The 26,461-nt window shown below is 36.7% G+C and overlaps 1 protein-coding gene across 18 annotated transcripts in view; it reads left to right on the top strand.

Moving 5' to 3' along the window:
• The window catches only part of LOC135215372 (uncharacterized), a 331,802-nt gene that overhangs the window by 34,802 nt on the left and 270,539 nt on the right, over positions 1–26,461 (top strand). For 13 of the 18 annotated variants that reach the window (XM_064249949.1, XM_064249937.1, XM_064249943.1 and 10 more), the window contains exons 3-7: positions 3,037–3,252; positions 3,377–3,589; positions 21,311–21,555; positions 21,735–21,865; positions 22,624–22,797. In XM_064249949.1, coding sequence (XP_064106019.1) covers positions 3,037–3,252; positions 3,377–3,589; positions 21,311–21,555; positions 21,735–21,865; positions 22,624–22,797 — 979 coding nt within the window. The remainder of the gene's footprint in view (positions 1–3,036; positions 3,253–3,376; positions 3,590–21,310; positions 21,556–21,734; positions 21,866–22,623; positions 22,798–26,461) is intronic. The other 5 variants (XM_064249940.1, XM_064249951.1, XM_064249938.1 and 2 more) reach the window with 3 other exon arrangements.

Raw genomic sequence — 26,461 nt, 5'->3', positions numbered from 1 at the left:
GAGAGAGAGAGAAGAGAGTGAGACGAAGGGAGCAAGAGAGATGAGAGAGAGGAGAGAGAGAGAGAGAGAGAGAGCGAGAGAGAGAGAGAGGATGAGAGCAGAGAGAGAGAGAGAGAGAGAGAGAGAGAGCGAGATGAGAGAGAGATAGAGAGAGAGTAGAGAGAGGAGAGAGAGAGAGAGAGAGAGAGGAGAGATAACTACCTATACATGTGGGACTAATTTATTAGTTGTTCATTTATTTTAAGGTCCTTCATAAACACTTTACAAATATATGGGTCCAAATGGTACATTCCCAGACTAAGATTTAGGTTTTTATTAGTGATTTGTATAATGGCCAATTCCAGTAAATTTCTTGAAACATAATCATCAGATCTAGCAATTACCGAGGTATCACCCCAATTAATACAATGAGATTTTTCACTCAGATGGATAAACATAAATTTTTACTTGACTGACCAACGTAAAACGATGGGCAATCCTTACAAGGAATTTTGTAAATGATGATGTTATTTGTTACGGGACTATTCTTAATTAGCATATCTTTAATGGTATTGTTATAAGAGAACACTACATTAACATTAAACAATTTAAATATTGATTTTATGGTTTCAAATCTGCGAAAATAAGGTAAGCTAAGTACATTTTTAGGCATTTCTTTTTCATTAATAGCAACACTATAAAACTATTTGTGAGCTTTTTGATAACATAAATCAATTAAATGAGGTGGGTAGCAGAGATCATTTCCTATCTTTTTTATGTATTCTATTTCTTGGTTCAGATATTATGGACTCGTGATACGCAAAGTGCGTAGGAACATAGAAGTAAAAATGGAAATTTTAATATTAAGATGGTGACCAGAATAAAAATGTACATATTTTAAATTATTTGTGGGTTTTTATATAGAAAAGATATATATATATATATATATATATATTATATAATATATATATATATATTATATATATCTTAATATATCTATATATTTATATCTATATATATATATATATCTATATATATATCTATATATATATATATATATATATCATATATATATATATCTACTATATATATTATATATATATATCAGGAGGTCCTCGAGTTACGACGTTGATCCGTTCTTAAGATGCGTCGTAACACGATTTTCCCAGCAGTAAGTCGGAACATTTGGAAAAATTACCACATTGATTTAATGTAAATACCTATCAATAACAACGAGAGAACAATTCCTTACCTTTATTAATTTGATTGGCTTGCACACTGGAGAGGAAGCTGCGGTGCTGGAGAGACTGGGGGAGGTTAGTGAAGAGAAAAAGAACCTCCAGAAGATGCTGAGCAGAATAACCCCCCTCCTTAATTATCTCAGACAACGCTTTAGGAAATTCACTCGCTGCTTTCTCATCCCCACTAGCAGCTTCACCTTGCACTTTAAGGTTATGGTAATTGGCCCGAGCCTTAAATCGCATAAACCAACCCCTACTAGCCACAAACTCTTCACTTTCACTTCCCTCCCCCTTTTCTTTTTTCAACGCTTCAAACAATCTTTTCGCCTTCTCCTGAATCACCATAAGGCTGACTGGATACGCCGTTGATTTTGGTCTTCCAACCAAAGCACCAATAACCTTTCCATTTCAATTATTAGACCACTACGCTGCTTAGTTATCACTGTCGCTTTCATAGGAGCAGATCCTTTCACATGTTCAACGATGCGCTCTTTATCTTTGATAATGGTAGCAACGGTCGAACGGCTAAGGCCAAGCGAGCGGCCAATGTTTGTCGGCGTTTCTCCCTTCTCAGATCGCTTTATAATGTCCACTTTAATTTCCATGGTGATGGCCTTTCTTTTCTTCGATACACTACCATCAGAAGAGTCCGCCTTGCGCTTGGGAGCCATAACAAAGAGCAAAAAGTTACAAAAACGATACAACACGAGGGAGAGAGAGGCAGTGTAAACAACCAAAATGGCGTATGGGCGAGGAATGAGCGTAGCGAAGCGACGCCGTCCTCTCCCCCACAAAGCGTATTCTTCCGCCGTGCGCCCGGAACTAGTTCGCTTTTGTTTACGTCGCTTACGACGCTAAACCGCGTAAGACGGAACGACGCAAAATATTATTTTTTATATTTTTATGGGGGCGCGTTCGTAACCACGAAACATCGTAAGTCGAGACCAGCGTAACCCGAGGACTTACTGCATATATATATCTATATATATATATATATATATATATATATATATATATATATATATATATCTATATATATATATAATCTATATATATATATCTATATATCTATATATCTATATATATATCTATATATATATCTATATATCTATATATCTATATCTATATATATATATATATATATATATATATATATATATATATATATATATATAGTATATATATATATATATATATATATATATATATATATATATATATATATATATATATATATATATATATATATAGATATATTTATAGATATATATAGATATATTTATAGATATATATATACATCTATATATATATATATATATATATATATATATATATATCTATATCTATATCTATATCTATATCTATATATCTATAGATATAGATATAGGTACATGCCACATTTTACGATTTATGGCTGATTTATCAAATTAAAGAAATCTCTCTTAATGGCAACTATAACCATCCAGATGAATGGGTGGCATTAAAATAAATTCACAGATAACCACTGGGAAAATTTGTCATCTCTGCAAATTGAATTCATTTGCATTGCATTGAGCGATTGTAGTTAGACACACAAACTACATATATGCATTCAGATGAAAATGAGAGGTTTGCCAATAGAAGAAACTTTCCAATCACCTCTAGACTTATTTGAAGTAACACCATTATTTTTATCCAAAGACATGAAATGAAAAATTTTGTAAGCACTTTTCATAGTCTCCTTTTGATTTTTAAATATTAGTGGAGCAGGTTGAAAAGATATTTTATATATATATACTTCCTTTGTATTGCATCTGTCCCCTTTTTCTCCCTCTAGGGCGCCGAACATCTCAAACCTAATATTGTCCACAGATTGGCCAATGCTGACCTTTATTGCTCAGCATTGGCCAACATCTATGGTGACCCAAATTTTCATAATTTGAGTCATTGGAACATCATTCAAGCCTTGGCAAGAAAAGGTGTGTATGTGGCCGAACCAACTGACGTTGCTCTCACAGAAACTGTACTCATCCAAGTCTCGCCTATCAAAATGGTAAGCTTTAAATGTTTTTGAGTTTTAATGCACCATTGAATTATAAATTCCCATATTCAGTTTAAATTTAGAATTAATATTTGTCCACTTTGAAGGTTAACTCATTTCTCCAACTTTTTTGCAGTCTGCACACTTAGCTGTGATAGAAGCCATGATGGCATTATATATTCGGGAAGTGGTTGTAGCAGAGAGAGCTGTCGTAGTGTTACAGAGAGTAAGTGGTTCTAGCAAAGAACCAGAACGCACACCCCAAGATCAGGAGGAAGCGTTGGTGCTGTGGATCAATCACATAACTCAAGCCTTACAAGAACGAATACACCAACATGTGCAGTCTCAGGTATAGAATGTGAAATTGATTATTACTTCTTATAAAGTCCTATTCATCATTGGCTTTTTGTTAATGAATACCCTACTAACATTTGAACTGCTTTTAATAGCAGCCATAGAAGATAGTTGTTACATGGTATTATCTCAAAGCATTTGAACAGAAAAAATAAATATGGCAAGTAATAAATGTTTTTACTCCGAAGTGAGAAGGTGGAGAAAGTGGTTGGTGGGATGGATGACCACTTGGGTCCTTTTCCTGCATCCTGGAAACATATACTAATTCTAAATTATGGAGCTGAAAGTCATCATTTATAATTAAAAATCTCTTAATTATTTTGCAAATTATCTGCATCTGCTAGGGTATGGTCATCAAATATGTAGCTGTATCCGCATCCGCACATTTAAAAGATTGATATCCACATCCACAAATATAAAAAAATTTATATTGGCATCCACAAATCATATTTTCAGACATCCAATACATCTCTAATTTGCTTCAGTGTTTTGTCAAGGACAGAACACCATTTTTAACAATTTTTGCTGATTGTTTTTTCATAATTTAGTTTCTGAATTCTGTTGTAGTTTCTTGGTCATGGCTATTTACCTTCACTTATGGTTAAGGCAGTGTATGCTAAGAGTAAATTTTGAGGAATAAGCAATGAAAGATCACATCTAATTTTAGCTCAACTGGAGAAAGTTGATAATCTAGCAGGAGCATGTTAAGTTATGTTTGATAAGAACCATTTGACTTCTAAGCAGAATTACTGCTAAAGTACGAAATACCAATTTGCATTTTACTATAGAGATTTGCTCTGGAACTGTAGGCTGGGATGTAAACAATCTATCGTAACTTAGGTATACTGGATTTTGAAGCAGTTATTGTGAGACCAATTGGCAAAATGGGCTCACCATCATGAATTAAGTGAAAAGAAACTGCTGGCTACTGGATAACAAGTATCCCATAGCCAAAAGAAAAAAAATTTAAAACATGTACTATTGCATGTAGCAGGGATTTTGAAAAGATGTAACTAATAAACCTTTGAAGTCGTTAAAGTGCACTTTGAAGAGCTTTCTAAAAAGATTGAAGTACTAGTGTTTGCAGGTTAACAAGTAAATTCAAAATTGATGTTGTATATAAGTAACTTGCCAAGTAACTACATAGCTTTTAAGTTTATACTCTATCAGCAGTTCAAAATTCGAAAATTTGTGGTAGCGCATTTTTGTTTTGGTGTAGGAAATTAGCCCCCGCCCACTTCTGGGGAAGAGTAGGTACAACAGTACTAGAAAGCCAATTGGTTTTTGCCAGTCAACGACTACACATCAGTTGTTGGGCATCTCTGATTCGTATTTTGCTGGATGGTTGTATGTATCTTTTGCCTTTGGTGAAGTATTCATCCATTTTGGCTTCTCACTAATCATCGTTAGCTTATTCAGTGTTTATTGGAAGTTGTTTACTAGTTTGACTCAGTATATCAGATTCTGCTTTTCTAGTTCAGGTATTTCAGCAATGTTGCCAGACTTTCGTGACATTTTTTCAGTGATAAATCGAGCACTTGGGGATGCACTTTTCCATACGCCTGGGAATGCATATAATTTTTTTTTGTTTTATGGTAATGTGATGAAAACTCTTTGTTCATGGGCTAATGAGAGAGCTGCATTATTTTTTTAAGAAAATCCCAGAAAAGAGAGAAAATTCATGGGCTGATATGGCAAGAAGTAAAAGTAAATGTTAGATACAGTAGTACCTCAAGATATGAAATTAATCCGTTCCAAGGCGCCTTTCGTATCATGAGGTTTTCGTATCTTGGGCCACATTTTACATGTAAAATGGCTAATCCGTTCCAAGCCCTCCAAAAACACCCCAGTAAATTTCATAATAAAGGTAAATTGACCTATAAACAATGAAATACTGCAACAATTTGGACCATTCAATATGTAACTTAATAATATAGATGCAAAACCTGTAAATAAAGTGTATATTAGTGTACAAGAAATATTATTACTGTAACGTAAAATGTTGAAGCTTACCTTTCGAGTGAGGCTATCTCCGAAAGTGGTGGCAGAGGAGGAGAAGGACAAACGGCAGATACGTACACTTTACTTTACGAAACACACAAAAAAATGTCAGAAAAACAAACTAAGCTTTACAAAACACATTAACAAAACTGTAACACTTAACTTTACAAAAAACTTAAAATAAAATTTATTTAGTCTTTTTTTTAATTTTTACATTTCTTTTTACTTTTTTATACTTTAGTACATAATTTCAATTTCTTCACCACCGAATGGATGCCAGTCCGTTTACGGAATTTTTTGAACCACCCATGAGAAGCCTTGAACTCTGGGGTTGCCGTTGATGTCCCCTCTCCACCGTCGTCTTTGGCTTGGGCAATCAAATCGCCGAAAATAGCGCTGGCCTTCTGGCAGATTGCCGTCTCGGTTATCATATTGCAATCGATTTCTTTGTCCTCGATCCATACAAGAAGCAGCCTTTCCATTTCATTATGCACATGGCTCCTCTTGTTGGACAAAATAGTCACGCCCTTGGAAGGTGTAGCTGCTTTGATGGCTTCCTTCTGCTTAAGGATGGTGCTTATTGTCGATGGATTTCGGCCGTATTCCTTAGCGATCACACTCAACCGCAAGCCAGCTTCATACTTTTTAATTATCTCCATCTTTGTCTCCATAGACAGCATTCTCTTCTTTCTGTGAACTTCAGCAACTTTCTTGGGACCCATGACTATATGTACTGTACGTAATTAAGTTACGTATGTAGTATGTATACTAATTAGGCTCTCACAACATGATAAAGTAGCACAATGGAATCACTACGAATTTACAATACTTAAAGAAATCGTTGGACCGAACGAATGCCGCATGCGTACGATAAAGCTTTGGGTGCAAAGTGGCCGAGCGAAGGCACGCCACCACGAAAGATGCATGATGGGAGGGATGCTGTCCAATAGGAGAGAAGGATCTCATGGCTTGGCTAGCATCAGGAACCAATGGGAGAGCAGGTGGATGGCGGCGCGCGGCGCGAATTTAAAAATTGTTCAAAATTGTTATCGGGCGAATCTCGGACTTTCAGAAACCTTTCGTATCTTGAAAACTTTTCGTATGTAGAGCAGTAAAATTTGTTGTGTCAGCTTTCGTATCTCGAGTTTTTCGTAAGTTGATCCTTTCGTATCTCGAGGTACCACTGTATAATGTATAGTATCTTTGTATACATATACACACACACATGTGCATATATGACTTCACATTCATTTCCATTAATATATAAAGCAGAGTAGATGTTAGTATAACGGACTCTAGGGTAAGTTGGGAAAATGTGAGATGCAGTATCTTGCCGATTATGTGTCATGCGGTGCCAAAAGGGTTAAGCTCACTCCATGTAATGAATGACCACCTTGGCAACCACTACCCTGTGAGTGAAGGCTAAACTGCTCAGAGGTTGCGGAGCTTTTGTGCCTTGGAGTCGTAGCCAACTAAAAACCCCAGATGAGCTTCTGTGACATTGATTGTGGAACTTCCTACCCATGGGGCCTGCTGGTGTGGCTATTCCTTGGGGATTTTCATGGTTGGAGGAGAAGCATTCAGGTCTTAAGATACTGGCTGTTTATGGCTGTTGGAAGTTTAGTAATTTAAGGGAAGCTGATGTTCACTCCCAGCAAAAAATCATTTGCTTAGGCTAATTGCGTTGCTCAGTTGGGAGCTGCGACACGTTTGGGATCGTCTAATAACAGGGAGACTGTATGTTAGTGTGGCAGCGATAAAAGGTATCCTGGCAATGAGCTCTGGAAAACTGTCTATGGATAAGCGGATGCGGCGACTGTGGGAGTACTCAAGCAACCCCCCCCCCCCCCCTTTCCTTTTCAACTGGTCACAAGAGAAAGCTGAATTAAAAGCACAGGTAGAAATATTGAAACCAAGACAAACAAAGATGTCTCAAGAAAAGTTAAAATTAAAGTATACATGTGCAAAATGCAGTGTTAACAAGTAGTGTATAGACTACAAAGAGGGATGCGCATCAAAGCTAGGTAGTCTCAGACTCTCCGTGCCTGTCTCTCTCCTGTCAACAAGAACAGGAGATAGCTAAACTGAGGAGAGAAGTAGAAGAATTAGTAAAGGAACAAAAGGAGTTGACTGAGGACAAACTCAAAGGTAAGAGAAGAGAAGACAGGATGGAAAAGAAAATTGGAGACCTACAAAGAGAAGTTACAAACCTTAAGAAAGAAAAACAGGAATTGAACAATGACATAGTAGAAAATGGAGAGAGTATTTTGGGGTTTAGAAATCAGTTGCTTAAGACCAGAACCAGAAATGAAACAGAAACAAGCACTAGACTAGGTACAAAGAAAGAAGCTTACAATAATAAAAATGATGAATTCAAGAGAGCTGTTGGTAGAAGAGTGATAGCAGCCAGAAAACACAATTGTCCCCCAAAAGGAATCAACACAATAAATAGATTTGCTGTGCTCTCATTAGTAAAAGAGCAGGGCTTAGATTTTGTGGCCAAAAACAGAAGTAAGAGAAAAGTTAATTCTTACTCAGGTGCAGGAGTAAAGAAGATAGCTGAGGCAGTAAAAAAATCAAGATAAATAATGAAAAAGTGCAGTCATAGTGCTGGGATGAGGAAATGACTTGTTTCTAAAAGACGGAGGAACTGGCCAGACAGAAGATCTTGTAGCCAACCTGACTTAAATTGTAGAGAGCATCCAAGAGAAAACTGATAACGACATTCTTATTGGACTTTTGCCCAGAACCAATGAAAGCCACTACTCCCTAAGCAAGGCAATTGGAATCAATGATAGACTGGAACTAATATGCCAAGAAAAAGGTGGTAGGTTTGTAAACTTTTGGGGCAGATTTATAGGGAACAAAAAACTATATAAAAGAGATGGAACTCACTTAAATTTGGAAGGAGCAAAACTAATAGGAAACCTTCTCAACAAAAACAACCTCGTGAAATACCTCAATGAACTGAACTTTCAAGGTGAGAAATTGGAAAGCTCCCAGGAGCTGGTTAGTAGTAGCACTGCAGGCAACAGTGACAGTAAGGGACACTAATAAAGCTACCGAGGACAAAAGAGAAAATAGAAAAGTCCCTCAGAAGTGGCGCAGTTTAATGCACAATCAATTCGGAGCAAAGTAGATCTCTTCAAAGCATAGGTAGCAAGTGATGAATTAGACATAATAGGTATCACAGAAACATGGACACAAGAGGCAACAAGAGACTTCGTAGGAGAGTACCAGATAGCTGGATGTAAATTGTTCAAAAAAAATATACTCAATAAAAAGTTGGAGGCATTATGTTAAATGTTAGGGACCACCTCCGTTCAATAGAGAGTAAAATTACAGCCATGCAAGAAGTGCTTGGCATCAATATAAACAGCCTAGGGAGGAAGATAACTCTTAATACTAGAGTACAGACCTCCCCATCAATCACAAATGTCCAATGAGGAGCTGTATGCACTACTAGGACAAGAGATAAACAACAAACTCTGCATAATAATGGGAGATTTCAATGCAGCAGTACAGGAAAGAGACTTTTAGATTTTGTAAAAAAATGAATTCCTCCACCAGTGGGTTGAAAAACCCACTAGAGGGAACAAAATGCTAGACATCGTCCTATCAACGGAAGATAAATTAGTATCTGACCTTTCAGTAGGTGCAAATCTAGGCTAAAACGACCATAAAATTATCTCATTTCAAATTAATGTTCAACATTAAAAAGAGAAGATATTAATAAGATTAGACTACCGTCAACAAGACCTAAAAAAGCTAAAGGAGTACGTTAAAAATCTAGAGTACAACGAGTACACAGGCATAAATAAGCACTAGGAATCCTTTCATGAGGAATACAGAAAAGCACTCCAGATGTGTGCCATTAAGGCAAATACATACTACCATATAGCAACCCTCAGCCAAAGTGGTTCAACAGAGAAATTAAAAACGAGAAAAAGACAGAGTGCACAAATCAATGAACCCAACACAAGAAGAAGCAAGCAGTCATAAAGAACTCTGTAGATTGGTGGACAAGTTAGTAAGAAATGCCATGATAAATGAGGATAAGAGAGTTGCATCAGTTTGTAAAGAAAACCCAAAAGAATTCTTTGCGCATGTTAACAGTAGGAAACCTATAAATAATAGCATAGGTCCCCTAAGGAACAATAGAGGTAACTTGGTGAACTGAGACTTGGAAAAAGCAGTTATTGAATAAGTTTTTTACAAGTGTTTTCACAATTGAAGACACTACCTCAGTACCGCAACCTGCTATTAACCCTTTAAAGCCGATTGGACGTATTAAACATTGACGAAAATTGTCTGTCAGGTGGCGAACCGATGTATGGTACGTCAACGAAAAAAAGTTTTTTAAAAATTTGTGGAAAAATATTTATAGGCCTACTAGGCAAAAACTTTTGAATCACGCACTTTGGGGAATGCTGGGAGCTCATGGATCAAGCTGCTGTTTTGTTTACAATCATTACCCAGGCGCGCAAGCGCGAATTTCTTTCTTCTCGCACTAAAAAGCATCAGCAACACATCTCAGAAATTATTTAGTTTATATTAGCTGTTACATAAAGTATTATATATGAAAATGTGTGCAATTTCATGTAGAATATAACAAAAAACAACTCATGGTTGTAGCTTTTATCAGTTTTGAAATATTTTCATATAAATAATGATAAGTGCCAAAATTTCAACCTTTGGTCAACTTTGACTCTACCGAAATGGTCAAAAAACACAATTTTAAGCTAAAACTCTTATATTTTAGTAATATTCAATCATTTACCTTCATTTTGCAACAAATTGGAAGTCTCTAGCACAATATTTTGATTTATGGTGAATTTATGAAAAAAAAAAACTTTTTCCTTATGTCCGCACGGTAACTTCCGAAAAAATCTTACATTTTTTCGTCAGATTGTCGTAATGTTTGCACCATTTTAAATTAGCCATTACATAAAGTTTTATATATGGAAATGTGTGCAATTGCATGTAGAATACAACTAAAAACAACCCATGGTTGTAGCTTTTATCAGTTTTGAAATATTTTCATGTAAATAACGATAAGTGCCAAAATTTCAACCTTCAGTCAACTTTGACTCGACCGAAATGGTCGAAAACTGCAATTGTAAGCTAAAACTCTTACATTCTAGTAATACTCATCATTTACCTTCATTTTGACCTTCATTTATCAACAAATTGGAAGTCTCAGCACAATATTTCAATTTTTGGTGAATTTTAGAAAAATACCTTTTCCTACGTCCGGGCGGTAACTGCCGAAAAAATCAACATTTTTTTGTCCGATTGTCGTAATGTTTGCACCATTTTAAATCAGCCATTACATAAAGTTTTATATATGAAAATGTGCACAATTTCATGTAGAATACAATAATAAACAACCCATGATTGTAGAGTTTATCAGTTTTGAAATATTTTCATATAATTAACGATATGTGCCAAAATTTCAACCTTTGGTCAACTTTGACTCGACCGAAATGGTCAGAAACGCAATTGTAAGCTAAAACTATTACATTCAGTAATATTCAATCATTTACCTTTATTTTGCAACAAATTGGAAGTCTAGCCCAATATTTCGATTTATGGTGAATTTATGAAAAAAAAAAACTTTTTCCTTTCGTCCGCGCAGTAACTCTTCCAAAAACATCATAAATTTTTTTGTCCGATTGTCGTAATGTTTGCACCATTTTAAATTAGCCGTTACATAAAGTTTAGCATATGAAAATGTTCAATTTCATGTAGAATATAACAAATAACAACCCATGGTTGTAGCTTTTATCAGTTTTGAAATATTTTCATATAAATAACAATAATTAGAAGAAATTCAACCTTTGGTCAACTTAACTCGACCGAAATGGTCGAAAACTGCAGTTGTAAGCTACAACACTTACAGTCTAGTAATATTCAATCAATCACCTTCATTTTGCAACAAACGGAAAGTCTTTAGCACAATATTTCGATTTATGGTGAATTTTTGAAAACGGCTTTTGTTTTACGTCCTCAGTGTTACGAATTTATGCATCATATTGTGATAATATTTTCTCTGTATTGCTTTGATCGTTTTACAATTTGTTATAAACCAAAATCATTGCAATTTAGTGTACAATACAACGAAAAAATTATTAACTCATTAGCTTTAACCGTTTTGCTCACCGTGCGATTTGTATACAATTATATATGAAATTTTTTTCGCGCTGTCATATATTCCAATATTTATATATGATATTGATATTTTTTTTCATTTCTGATGGTTGCATACAGTAGACCCTTGACTCACGAATGCATTGACCCACGTACAACTCGATCCCCGACCAAAATTATAGGTAAAATTTCACCCTTGACTTACGGAACTAACTTTGAGATACGAACAAAAAAAAATGCGGAAAATAAAAATTCTGTTTGGGTCATGAACTAATTTTGAGACATGAACATTTGAAAAATGCTGGAAATTTCTGGAAAATAACAATTCACTGTGTTTCACAAACTAATTTTTAGACACAAACATTTGAAAAATGCGCGAAATCGCCCAGCACACGTGAGAGCGTTTGAGTTGCCATGGGACAAGCCTTCTTCCAGCCTCCCACGCACGGCGTCACCCACGCACCACTCTTTGTCTCATCTCATTGTGTACAAGATGTTCGTCAATTCGCTTAGCATTTTTTGCGCTAAAACTTGTGATTTTCTTCATAATGGGCCCTAAGAAAGTGAAGAGTGGTGGTGAAAGTAAGAAAGTGAAGAGTGATGGTGAGAAGAGGGTGCAGAGGAAGATAACCATTGAAATAAAGAAAGAAATTATAGAAAAGTTTGAACGTGGTGTTCGCGTGACCGATATCGCAAGTGAGTACAAGATGGCCAAGTCAACAATTTCGACAATTTTGAAAAACAAGGATGCCATTAAAGAAGCAAATGTTGCGAAGGGAGTGACAGTTTTAACCAAGATGAGATCGCAAACCCTCGAAGAGGCAGAAAAAATCCTTTTGAAGTGGGTACATGAGAAACAGATGGCAGGTGATAGTGTAAACGAGCCGATCATCTGCAAGAAAGCTCGGCAAGTGTATCAGAGTTTGCTGAAGGAAACTCCTTCTGCTATTGCCACGCCAGATGATTTTAAGGCTAGTAAAGGGTGGTTTGATAACTTCAAGAAGAGAACTGGCATTCACTCTGTAATTAGGCATGGCGAGGCTGCTAGCGCAGACAAGGCTGCTGCTGAGGCATTCGTGACCGAGTTTGCCGAGTTCGTGGAGGTCGAAGGATACGTCGCTCAACAGATTTTCAATTGTGATGAAACGGGTCTCTTCTGGAAGAAGATGCCCAACTGAACATTTATCACCCAAGAAGAGAAGGCGCTCCCAGGCCACAAGCCAATGAAGGACAGGCTTACGCTTTTGTTATGCTCAAACGCAAGTGGCGACTTGAAACTAAAGCCGCTACTTGTCTACCATTCAAATAACCCGCGTGCCTTTAAGCAGCACAACGTAAATAAGGCCAGACTGCCTGTAATGTGGAGGGCCAATACAAAAGCATAGGTGACACGGAGCTTGTTTATGGAGTGGATTGATGAAGTGTTTGCGCCGACCGTGAGTCAGTACCTAACAGAGAACAAGCTGCCCCTGCGGTGCCTTCTGATCATGGATAATGCCCCGGCACACCCTTCGTACTTGGCTGACTGCAGTGAACATGACTTCATTCAGTTCAAGTTCCTTCCACCCAACACGACCTCTGTTCTCCAGCCCATGGACCTTTTAAGAAATTATATACGAAAGCGCTCTTCTCCAGATGCTTCCGTGTAACTGAAGAGACAAAATTAACCTTAAAAGAATTTTGGAAGAAGCACTTTAATGTTTTTCACTGCATAACCCTCATTGATAACGCATGGACTGAAGTTACGTACCGCACATTAAATTCTGCGTGGCGGAAACTTTGGCCCCAGTGCGTAACTGTCAGTGACTTTGAGGTCTTCGATGCAGAGATTGTGCAAGAAATTGTGTCCATGGGCAACAGTATGGGTCTACAAGTCAACGACGAAGATGTTGAAGAATTGGTCGCTGAACATTCAGAAGATTTGACTACGGACGAACTTGTTCAACTCCACAAAGAGCAGCAGGAGCAACTTGCTCGGGAGCAATCAACTGACGAAGAGGAGGATGGGGAGGAAGCTACAGATGTCAGCAGTGATGTGATAAAAGCCGCATTGGAAAAGTGGAATGATGTCCAGTGCTTCCTTGAATTGTATCATCCGGACAAAATTGTTACGAACAGGATCGTGAATATGCTCAATGAAAATTTAATGAGCCATTTCAGAAGAGTTATGCAAGGAAGGAAAAGGCAACAGACATTGGATAAGTTTGTGATTAAAAGTTCACCAAAAAAACCTAGAAGAGTTGAATCTCCGGAACGAGATCTCCCCGACCTGGATGGGGGAGGTTCTCCTTCCGCACAATAACCTCCTCCCCACCCACCACCCTCCTCTTCTCTTGTCCGTCAAGCCAGAAGTCTCGCCAGTCATAGTAAGTGTTCACTTTACAAACGTTTTTATAGTGTTAGTTTACCATTTTAAATTATATTATTAGATATATTAAGGTTTTTTACACTGACTTTTACATTATCTGTGTAAAATAAGGCAAAATATACATAATATATATTGGTTCGTAGGTGTCGAGAACCAATTAATATTATTCCCATTAAACCTTATGGGGAAATTAGCTCCGAGTCACGAACAATTTCGAACATGACCAAGGTCTGGGAACGGATTGTGTTCGTGAGTCAAGGGTCTACTGTACTAAACTTCAGGCAATGGACAAAAAAAAGGAGCCAAAAATGAACTCTTAATCTTAAAAATTAAGCGTGCTGTGATTTTTTGAAAAAACGGTTTTTCAGCTTCGGCACTCACTCGTGAATGCCGCCGGCATACGGGAGACACTTTCGGAAATACGAAGGGGCAGAACCATTGGACAAAATAATATTTACAGAAGGGGACATTAAAAACAAAATAGACAAAATCAAGTTCAAATCTCCTGGCCTGGATGGGATTCATTCAAGAGAAATTAAAGAGCTAAAAGAGGAAATAATTCCTTACCTATATAAACTCTACAGGAAAAGTACAGAACAAAGAAAGGGATGGAAACTAGGGTATGTGCCCCCGGTTTACAAAAAAGGTCCAAGAGAAGAGCTGGGAAATTATAGATCAATCTGCCTAATGTCAGTTGTTCGCAGGATTTTTTAGTCCATAATTGCAGATTAGATTGTGGATCACATAGTATATAGAAACAACTTGTTGTTAAACAACCAACACAGTTGCAGACAAAACAGATCCTGCCTATTAAACCTCTTGGAGTATTTACGACTGTAGTAGAGTAATAGATATACTCTACTTAGATTTCCAAAAGGCCTTTGACAAAGTCCCACACAAATAACCGATGACAAAACCTTTATGAATTGAAGGAGAAACAGCAGACTGGGTCGGAGACTGGCTAACGTATAGAAAACGTAGAGTCTTAATAAATTGTGAAGAATCAGACTGGGCATATGTAACAAGCAGTCCCCCCCCCCAGGGTTCTGTCCTTGGCCCTCTCTTGTTTTTGATTTACATTACTGACATTGATGTGGGCTTAACTAGCAGGATAGCCAAATTTGCAGATAAAACCAAACTAGATGTAAATGGAGCATACCCAGATAGAGTGGAAAGTTTAAGAAATGGTCTAATGAAAATAGGAGAGTGGTAAAAAAAATGGCAAATGCCTTTTAATGTAGATAAGGGAAGGGTAAAGTGTTACAAATAGGAACAAACAACCCTCATGACAGCTACATACCGCTTGGGAATGACATAAATATTGTAGAACAAGAGGAGGACCTTAGAGTCATTAACACCAAGGACTTAAAATCCACAAAAGTACATAAAAGCAGAAAAGAAGGCACAGAAACTAGTGGGATACATAAAGAGGCAGTTCAAATACAGAAACAAGGAAATGGTGTTGCAGCTCTACACGTCAGTAGTTAGACCCCATCTTGAATATGCAGTACAGTTTTGGTCACCAACGCTAAGAAAAGACATAAATAGATTAGAAGGAGTACAAGCAAGAGTCATAAAGATAATTCCATTCATCAGACAAACAGATTACTGAAGACAACTAGAGTGCTTGAACATGTATGCCTAAGAAAAACAACAATTGCAAGGACAACTAATAAAAATATTTAAAATAATGAAAGGCATAGCAAACGTAGACAGTAACCTATTTACATTTAACAAAAAAACCAGACAAGAAATAATGGATGGAAACTAGAACTGAAGAGATAAACATATCCCATTGTGGGAACTTCTTACAGACAAGATATGTGACACGTGGAATAAACTGCCACCAGAAGTTGTAAACAGCAACAGTGTGGAAGAGTAAAAGAAAACTAGACAAAATTATTAGGACACTGTGAATGCACATTAAAACCTGCTTCTACAGATAAGTGAGCAGACGATGTCTCCTCAGATTAACTAACAAGTCTTTGAGACATACTAATCGTTGTAACTCCTTGTAACACTCTCCATACGTATGTAATCTTCACACACTCCTATATTTTTACTAATCATTTATTTCTTTTTTAAGGATAATGTATTAGGCTAATTTTTAAATTAAATTACAGTAGCTAATTTAATTGAAAAGTTAGCTTAATACCTGTGTAAAGTTAGTTGTACTATTAGTCCAAATAAAAAGCACTGTTTGTTCATGAAAACAAGGAATTTCAGAACAAAGAGAAAGAGAGAGAATAAAGAATTTCTTAAAAGTGGTTGAGAAGACTTCTAAAATTACATGATTGGTCAGAAAGGGGAAAGAGAAAAGAAACACTGTAGGTATGTAATCTTCACACTCACCTATATTTTTACCAACCATTTACAGTGGTCCCCCCGTATTCGCGGGGGATGCGTACCAGACCCCCCCGTGAATAGTTAGAATCCGCGAATGTTTGGAACCCCTATAAAAATGCTAAAAACAGCCTATTTTGTTAGTTACAACTCAAGAAAAACCCACTAAAAATTTTCCTACATGGTTTTTTTAATAGTTTTATCACAAAAAGTGCATTTTATGATGAAATCCATAAAAAAAACCCAGGAATTTGTGGATATTTATCATAGAAAAATACCGCGAATGCGGGAATTTTCCGCGAATAATGCAGGGAAACGTTCCCGAGAGAAATCCGCGAATGTGTGAGTCCGCGAATCTGGAGAACGCGAATACGGGGGGTCCACTGTATATCTTTTTTTAAGGTTAATGTATTAAGCTAACGTTTAAATGAAATTATAGTAACTTTAATTTCATTTAAACGTTAGCTTAATATTTATGGAGCATGAGTAGTGTTATATTTAGTGTTTAAACTCTAGAAATATGCATTTATTAGCATTTTTTACAGACCGTGCCAAACTTACGCAAAAATTTCCTTTGCACGAGGGGGTCTGGAACCTAACCATGTGTAAGTTCAGGGTATTACTGTGTGTTTGAATGATGCTCAAAGTGAGGGCACTCATTGTCTTCCATCTCAGTGTCCGACTTCCCAGTGCCAGTTCGTTCCCCCATACATATTTGCACACTCATCTGTTGTGGTACTCCCCTTGGCCTGTGCAGCACCAACTTCTGCTGACTCAGATCCTTCCTTGGATCCTATCCAACAGCAGTTGGATAATATTCTATTGGATAATCTTCTGGGTCTTTCACAGAAATACCCATCGACTGCTGAAGTGGACCCAGACTTATTTCTTTCAGGTATTCCATCGAAGAAAGAAGCGGAAGAAGTTGTTGATCAACAGAGACTACGTCGGCGTATGCTTCAGTGTGAAAGTACTTCCTTTTCTGCTAACAAACATTGCTTTTTCCTAGGACGCCTTTTTCTCCAGGCTTGGTCTTATGATGAGACAACTGTAGTATCTGCCAGGCTACTAAAAATGGTGCTTTCCTCATCTTCTAGAAAGCATTAGATAATGTTGACAACTAGTTAGCAAAGAAGAGAGCGCTTGGTAAAGCAATTTTTAATGCACCTCCTGCTTGTTTTGATGCCAAGGAGGTACATAACTATCGTACTTGACTGGGGAAGCCCTTTCCCTAGGATTTTTTGTTGCCTCCCAGGGAGAATTTTCCATTTTTTTAATGCTTCAAAAATTACGTTCTTTGTCAGGGATATCTTTTAAGGTCTTCAAAATTTTTTAGCCTATGGACTGGACAATTGGCACACTAGCAAAGAAGATAAAGGGTTGCAAATGCCTTCAGGCAAACTTCACTACGGATTAGTTGGGAGTGCTCTCGTGTGCGGATAAGGCCATCAGGGATGACTCCCAGGAGCTGGCTGTCTTATTCTCCATGGGAGTACTCAAGAAGAGGGGATTTGGGTGGACCTTTACAACAAAAGGAGTTACTTTTTCACAAAGGTCTGTTTGTGCCTCTGGATCATTTATCCTTATTCCCAAGGGCGACGTTGGAACTCATCGAGAAGTTTGTGTTTTTAGGAAGACTTCATACAAGAGTCCTACAATTCTTCCAAAAGGCCAGTCTTGGCAAAGGAAAGCACTCCCGGACACCTTTGTTTTCAGTATCACTCCAGAGATCAAGAAGACCTTAGGTGATGGCTTGCCGAAGAGAGGCTTCTCTTAGGGAAGTCACTGCAACCGTTGAGCCCTGACCTAACATTGTACTCAGATGTGTTGCATTTGGGTTTGTGGCCTCTTCTAAACAGCATGGAGGTATTGGGGATGTGTTCTCCAGAGGAGAGGAGATTTGTCATCGATTTAAAAGAGATGAAGGAATTATATATGGCCTTTCAACATTTTGCTATAGAGACTTAACAATAAGACAATCATGTCAATGCGGACAACATGACCCCATTGGCATATGTCAAGAAACAGGAACTCCTTTTCTTGGTACCCAACAGCCAAGGATCTTCTTCTCTGGGCACAAACCAACCTGGCCAGACTAGTAACTATCTTCATTCAGGGCAAGTGCAACGTTGTAACGGACGAGTTGAGTTGCTGCAAGCAGGTTTTATTGATGTAATGGACACTGAATCCACAGGTGTGCACTGACCTGTGGAAACAGGGGAAAGCCGTTGGTAAGCCTGTTAGTAACGTCAAGGAACCATTTCCTCCCAGTCTATCATTCTCAGATAGCAAACCCTCAGGCATTGGTGATGGATGCAATCCTCCAGGACTAGTTGGACCTGGACATCTATGCCTGTCCTCTGTTCAGTAGGGTGAGAGAAGTCCTGTCCAAGTTCGTGTCTCACCACAACGTGTCCATGACTGGCAGTACCATTATGACCACAGAATGAATGGCCTTTGGACATTCTCAGCCTTCTGTCAGACTTCCCCAGACTTCTTTCTCAAAAAAGGAGCCACACTTCCATCGATATCATCAAGGATTATCTGCTCATGCTCTGACAGGCTTCAGACTGGCAGGGAGTTTGTCAGAGCGAAGAACTTTTCAAGAAGAGTTGCAGAAGCATTCGCTAAGTGAAGACGTCAGTCCTCTACTAAAATTTAGCAGGTGAAGTTGGCAATCTTTCGTGTTTGGTGTCGACAACATAGCATATCATCTTCTAAGACCTCTGTAGCACACATTGCTGATTTCTTGTTGTACCTGAGGTCCTCTCTAGGCTTAGCTACCTTTAGCTCACTCACGAGAGGATATAGGTCTGCTAAACTCAGTGTTTAGACATAAAGGTTTAGACTTGTCTTATAATCAAGACATTAGTGATTTGGTCAAGTCCCTAGGCACTTTCAAGCAAGAGAAAGCCACATTTGTCATTTGGAATTTGGATTTTGTGGCCACCCATTTTAGTCTCTTTGATCTTCCCCTCTGAGGGATTTAACCAGGAAGACACCATTTTTAATCGCCCTAGCCACAGCAAAGAGGATCAGCAATTTACATGCCCTCAGTAAGATAATTGGTTTTTTGCAGGGGATACAGTCTGCTAATTGACACTTGGATTTATTGCAAAGAATGAAACCCCTCCCAACAGCTGGCCTCATTCTTTTATGATCAAGAATTTAGTTGACATCCTGAGACCTACTGACCAAGAGAGAATTCTTTGCCGAGTTAGAGTACTTAAACTTTACCTGGATGGAACTATTAGGATCAAAGGACCTTGTCAGAATTTATGGTGTTCTTTGAGGAACGAACCCCTTATGTCCATTGTCTAAGAACACCTTGGCCTTCTTTCCATGGAGTGTTACCACAGAGTCACTCTCGAGGAATGTTATCAAGGTCACTCTTGAAGATTCAAGAGGATGATCAAGTTTTTAAAGTTAAAGCTCATGACATTAGGGCAGCCGCCATTTCGTTTATTTAAGAAGAACCTGTCAATCTCCACTGTTCTTCAACCAACTTACTGGAAGTCAAAATCAATGTAGTACACCTCCCATTATTTACGCAATGTGGAGACAGTATATAGTAACTTCAGTACCTTGGGCCCTTTGGCTGTGGCTGGCATGGTATTGGGTGTGGAAGGATAGGGGATAACTTTTAGTTCCCTATCTCCTCACCTTGTTTTAGGATGTTGAATTTTGGGAAGCCTGGTGGTACTATGTACCAGGAGTACCCACCAGCCATTAGTTTTTATGGTTGGGTGTCGGTTTTGGTGTTGTAATAATTATTTCTGGTTGTATTTTGTGTACTGCACCCAGGGCAAGGGTATTTGTTTTTTGGTCATACCTTGTCAGCTTTCGCAGTACTCCTTGGCTGCAAGGTTTCCCACTGAAGTAGAGGCGACCCTCGGCTTTCGTGCCACATCTCCACAGGTTGAGATGGGCGCCAACCAGAGGCAGTATCAGCCTGTGGCAGGTCTCTCACAAGCATTTCAGCAATACTAGCTACCTTTCTATTTCAAATTCACTTATTATTGAATGATTTGAGTTGAGTATTTCCATGTATCCCACCTCCTGTCAATGTGGGATTCAGGTAAGTAGTTACTTGGTAAGTTACTTATATAAAAATGACATTTTTATACTAAATTAAGGTTTTATATATTACTGCCAAGTAACTACATGATCAAAGCCCCCCCGCCTCCCCTCTCATGAACATGAAGCACAAACAAATTGACTTTCCAGCACTGTTGTATCAACTCTTCCTTGGATGTGGGCGGATACTAATTGCCTACACCCGACCAAAAGTACGCTACCATGAATTTTTAAATTTTGAACTGATGATAGAGTAGAAACTTCTTGCTATGTAGATACTTGGTAAGTGTATAAAACCTTACTATTTTGTTATAGATAGTAGCAGGATAAAGACCTGTAAGTAGGTTCAGAAGATTATTAAGAAAGGACATACATCATGTAGAGGACACAGGTCGGGCAGAAAATGCGCAAAGTAAAGAAATCTCCCATCAAGCCCTTTAAAGAGAAAATCCAACTTAAAATCATAGATAACTGATGATTACCAAACGTATTTTATATGTAACGGTTTCTTTTTTTTTTTTGTAATCTTTATCCTTAGGTCGTACCCTTTTAATTGTTTTCTACTTTTATAGGTTTCAAAAATGGAAGTCCAGTCAAAAAGTGTATTTTTCTATGCAACAAGTAATGGAAAGTTTTCCTTTTGAAATTCTTTATCAAAAGTCCTGGAGATATTTATTGAGAAATGTTTGTTTTGGAGGTGTCATATGTGGTTGTTTTCTAGACATTGTTATATTTATTGAAAAATTATAATTAATGACAGTAACCTGGACTTTTCAGGAACAGGAATTGCCGGTATTTCCTCGAATTCAAGACCTCAGCGATCTGAGTGATGGCATAGGTTTGGCTGCCCTCATAGCATTTTATTGTCCACAAGAGCTTCAGTGGGGAGACATTGCTGTTGCAGATCCTCCTTCCATTGCCGATTCTATTTATAACATAGGCCTTGTCATTAAATTTTGCCAAGATAGCCTACCTTATAACCCTTGCCTGCTAACCAAAGAAGATATTGTATATATGCACAGGTAAAAAATAATGACAGTAACTCTTGACTAGGAAGATTAGATAAAATGTAACATCTGGTGATGAATATTGTATTGATTTGAGATATACTGTTCTGATTTTAAAAGTAGTTCTTTCCTGCTTAACCTTCTGACCATGGAGTTTGGACAGTACTGCAACACATTTTATTTTTTGTTTACAGTTCCATAAAGCAGAATGTGCTGGCTTTTGTAGCAGAGCTGTTCTTCCTGTTGGAGCTGGAACCAGTGTCTTGCGTATCATTACCAGGTACTAAGAGGACCTCCTCCAAGTTCATCCAGCTCACATCACCAGGTCTGTTATAATAGAAAGCTGTCCTAAGAATTTTTTTTAATATTAGTCAAAACTTGCAAAAGAGAGTTTCTTATTTCTCTTTCTAGTCAGTCCATCAAGTGGAAAATAAGACTTGGTTATTGATGGGGAGCTAGATGACATGGAAGCAGCATCATCTTGAAACTTGCATTATTTCTTTGTAAAAAAAAATATATATATATATATGCTTGAGCGAATGACTTTTTCAATTAGAAAAGTGTGCTTGTGGTTGTAGGTTGATATTAGTGGAAATGGTTCTTTCATTGGCATATGTTCATCTTGTATATTTTTCTGTTTTTGTACCGAAGACTCTCAGTACAACTATGTACAGTACATCTGAAGTGGAATGCTCCTTGCTTGGTTTTATTAAAGCTAGACCATTGATACCAATCCAGTTTAGTATCTTAAGCAACTGGAAGTACATTAGATCTTGTTAGCTTTAAGTATTACCAGAACTAGCATTCCATTGGAAGTTTCATTCAAAAGCTATATTTAGTATATAATTATGATTATTTTGTTGTAGTTGCTATTAACAGTCCTTCTCACGGAGTGATTGACTAATACAGTAAAGGTAATTACTGAGATTTAGCTTTTGCAAGAACACTGTTGGTCTTACAGTATGTACATACTATATATACTGGTACTATTTAGAATCACCATGTGTTTGTGATGCCAGTGTTCCCTTATCTAGTGTGGCTATGTTGTTATATACAACCTAGGTCCTATGGTATACTGTACAGGTGGTGGTGGTGGGTGCAGCGGTTGGAGTGGGTATCAGCGGAGTATGAAGGTCATCCCTGACCTTCGAGCGAGCCTTTCGCCCTCCTCTGCCCACTCCACCGCCTCCTCCTCTTACTCCTCTGCCCGGTCTTCCACACATTCACATCATCGGTCTCCTTATTCCACGCTGAGAGGTACACTAACCCTTGAGTTGCTTTGTTTATATTTGTATCCCCCTTCATTCACATTGCTTGTAGTGAATTCTTGTGAATTAGATTATTTGATTTAATATTCCCATTATATTATTAAAAATTCATTGTAGTTATAGTTGAAATAGTAGTTTCATTGAGTGCATGATTGTAGAATGCATTTAGAAAAAAAAAAGTAGTTGTCACATAGTAGTTGTAGCGATCCTTTTTTATTCCCTGCTTACTGTCAGAATAGATGAAACAAGCACTGGACAAAGACACTGTTGGGTTAGGTGTGCTTCAGTTTCTAATTACCTCCAATGAAGAGGTTATCATTTTGCTTTGGATGAGTTATTTGATTTGTTTACTAGCAAGATTACACAAAATCTTAAGCTGGGATCTTTAAGAAAAATTGAGTAGTGGTCCTCATCACTGGCAACAAATGAATAATTTCTGTGGAAGATAAGAATGTCATTTTTTGGGGAGAAGGGGTTGTTTTTCGGTTGGATGATTCAATATATTCACAGGTTTGAGTCTTAAAATGGTATTTTGAATATGTGCTTCATGATTTTTTATACTTTAATTTTTTGTAGGAGTTCCTTGAAGAGTCTTGGCTGAATAATTGAATAGGTTCTCTTTGGGTGATTAATCTTTAGTTCTAATTTTCCAGATTTTAGTCTTGCATCATGAATTGTTAAAGTTTTTCTTCTAGAAAATCTCCTGTTTTTAGAATATCTTGTTTGTATGGAAATGTTATTAGCTATTTGATACCTGAACTCTATCTTGCTTCTTTAGTTCAGCAGGGAAAAGTGTGTACTATTAGCATTCGTCTTCATTTATCCATATGATCACAACACAGAGTTATGCAGATGATTAATTGATCAGTGAAATCATGCCTAGGAAAAGCTTTCTGGTAACCTAGCCTACCTTATTTTCATTGTTTCCTTTATAAATAATTTTCATAAATATATAATTTCTGAAGGTACATAGTTTTTAGTCAAATATGAATGAAATACAGTTTAAAGTAGGTGGACTTGAAAAAAGAAGAGGAAAGGATTTTTGTGAGCTTGAGAATGCATGTGCGAGTGATTGTTGAGGATGGGCAAAGGAAAAAATGCTTATGAAACCTTTGCCATAGAAATTTAAAAATTTATTTAGTTTTACTGAAGAATTGAAGATTTTAGAGATTAAATTTTTCCTTAACAGATCAAGGAAGAGTTATAGAAACAAACTTTATGATTATTAGAATAAACACAGAATTCATTAAAGTACTCAGTATTTTTAGAAATGTCAGAAAAGCATGAATCTTAGATTAATCTAGTAAACTGACATTTGAATACTCACTTTTTCTCCTTTCATAAAATACCCTTTTGTCAATTACTGCAGTGAAATCCATATCTCTTGAGTCATAAATACACTTATTTTTAGTGTAAAAATGAAATGGAATTCAAATGGCAAAGCTAATGAGTATTTGCCATTATAAACTTTGTAATCTATTGTTTTTATTAATAAACTCAAAAAAGTTTAATATAAGAAGTTGGTAAACTTGAGTTCATTAGGCAAAATGATCTCAAGATTCTAAAGCCAAATTTTATTTGTAATGTTATTGAGAAACTCCAGAATATACTTTAGTTTATACAGATAAACCCATACGAGTTTAGTTACTTGCACTGTGTACAAGTTTAGTTATTTGGTACATTACTGCATATTCCAGACTTTGAAAAACTGCATCACTCATTCCCTTCACTTTACTTGCATTTTGCTTTTGCCATCGTCACTGTCAGTGTCAATGTTACCTTCACAATGATTCATATTGTTTAAAGTACTTACCCAAATTATGAATCGGTTTCGGAGCATGTGATTGGTTATTGATAACATGATAAGAACAAGCATAGAATTTGACATGTCAAACTCTGTCAATGATGAAATTAAAAATGCAAGTGAAACCTCTTAATGTGTAAAATAAACAAGTCAAATGGATATAGATGCACCAGCTTTCCATGGTGATCATTCATGGAAAAATGATAAGGAATAATTGTACCCATAGTTTGAATTTCCATACCATACATCATTTATCTCTGGTATTTAAGTAATTCTGTTCTGTTGACATCTCAAGTGTTTACCCTTCTGGGTAAAAATCACACTACTGTGATAACTTTTAAATGAAAGTGAAACAACAAAAAATATGAAATGCAATGGCAAGTAGTACAAAGGGCCAAGTTAAACAAATTCAGAAAAACTGCATGGATGAGAAAAAAAGGTATTGATAGCATTCATTGAATTTACATTAAAATCTGTTGTTATCCAGTCAACTTTGTGTGTTTTAAACATTCTATGTTATGAAATATTGAATCATCCCCAAAGAGTTAGTGGTCATACCCTTTTCTGTAGTTAGAAGGAAAAATTGAACACAGTACAATCTGCTTTTAATAATGGCTGCTATGGCCTGCAAATCATAATGAGATCTCTTGGTCAGCTGAGTAAGGGATGTATTTAAAGCATATTACTCCTAGTTTGGCTTTAATCTTGAGCTTGAGGCTTTGTTTGGAGGATGGAACTCCCTGGTAATTGTTACATGTATTATTTTCTTCCTTTGATGTGCAATTTTTTACCTGTCTTATGTATGTGACATACAATTTCCTTGTTATTTAAGTTTAAGTCAAAAAGTTGTACCAAAAAATCATTTTTAGATTCACTTGTGACACTGTTATGTAGAGTACATTGTAAATGCTTTCAAGCCAAATCTAATGATCTTATGCAAGTTTTTTATTTTTTTATTTATTTTATATTTATTTTTTTTATTTTAGTAATTTCTTGATGTCATGCAAGTTTTTTTATTTTTTATTTATTTTCTTTTTATTTATTTTAGTAATTTCTTGATAAGTTTGAATAATATAATAAAATCCAGATTACGGCTAGTTGTCGACTTACGACCTATGCGAGTTACGACTGATCAACTTTATGACCCCCCATAGCTAAAATGACTGGGAAGTGACTTGAGCAAGAAAGAATTGTGTCCAGCTGAACATACGAAAGTTTTCCCCAGCTCCACACACGCAGCTCACTTTTCCAGCTGCTAATGACCATTATCGCGTATTGGCAACAAGGATATAACTCCAGTAAACTTATGCCATCAAACACAACTGAAGATAAAATTGAGAGAGAATAATTTTATTCAAAACTTCAGGTCTTGAAAGAACACATTTTACTGTTGTTTTCACGCCAATAAAAGATAAGTAACATAACTAACGGTAAAGCTCATACTACAAAGAAAAGTGAAAATACCGAACGGAATCACGTAATATTTTTACACAATAAACATGCCCACAATGCAATCTGTTAACAAAAAAAATAATTTAGTTCACAAGACATAGTAAATTTATATTTCAACTTAAAAACTATGACAAATTACCTTGTCTCATATAAGTAAAGTATCTAGATATTTTATGCTAACTAGAAGCAAGGCAGTTTGCTTCAAGTTGAGTTGAATACGGCGAACTAAACTCGCATTTGCCATCAGCTGATTTCCAAACCAAAACATTGACTACTTTGTTAGTATTTTATGATACAATAATATGAAAATACATACAATTGGATACAGTAATGTATAACTTTTTAAAAGATTCATGGAAAGGATGCATATTCATTGTGTTTTTATTTCATAAATATA

Source organism: Macrobrachium nipponense, chromosome 5 (assembly GCF_015104395.2).
Source record: "Macrobrachium nipponense isolate FS-2020 chromosome 5, ASM1510439v2, whole genome shotgun sequence".
NCBI classification, from domain to species: Eukaryota; Metazoa; Arthropoda; class Malacostraca; order Decapoda; family Palaemonidae; genus Macrobrachium; species Macrobrachium nipponense.
Note: the sequence above shows the minus strand (reverse complement) of the source record. Positions and strands in the feature narration are given on the sequence as shown.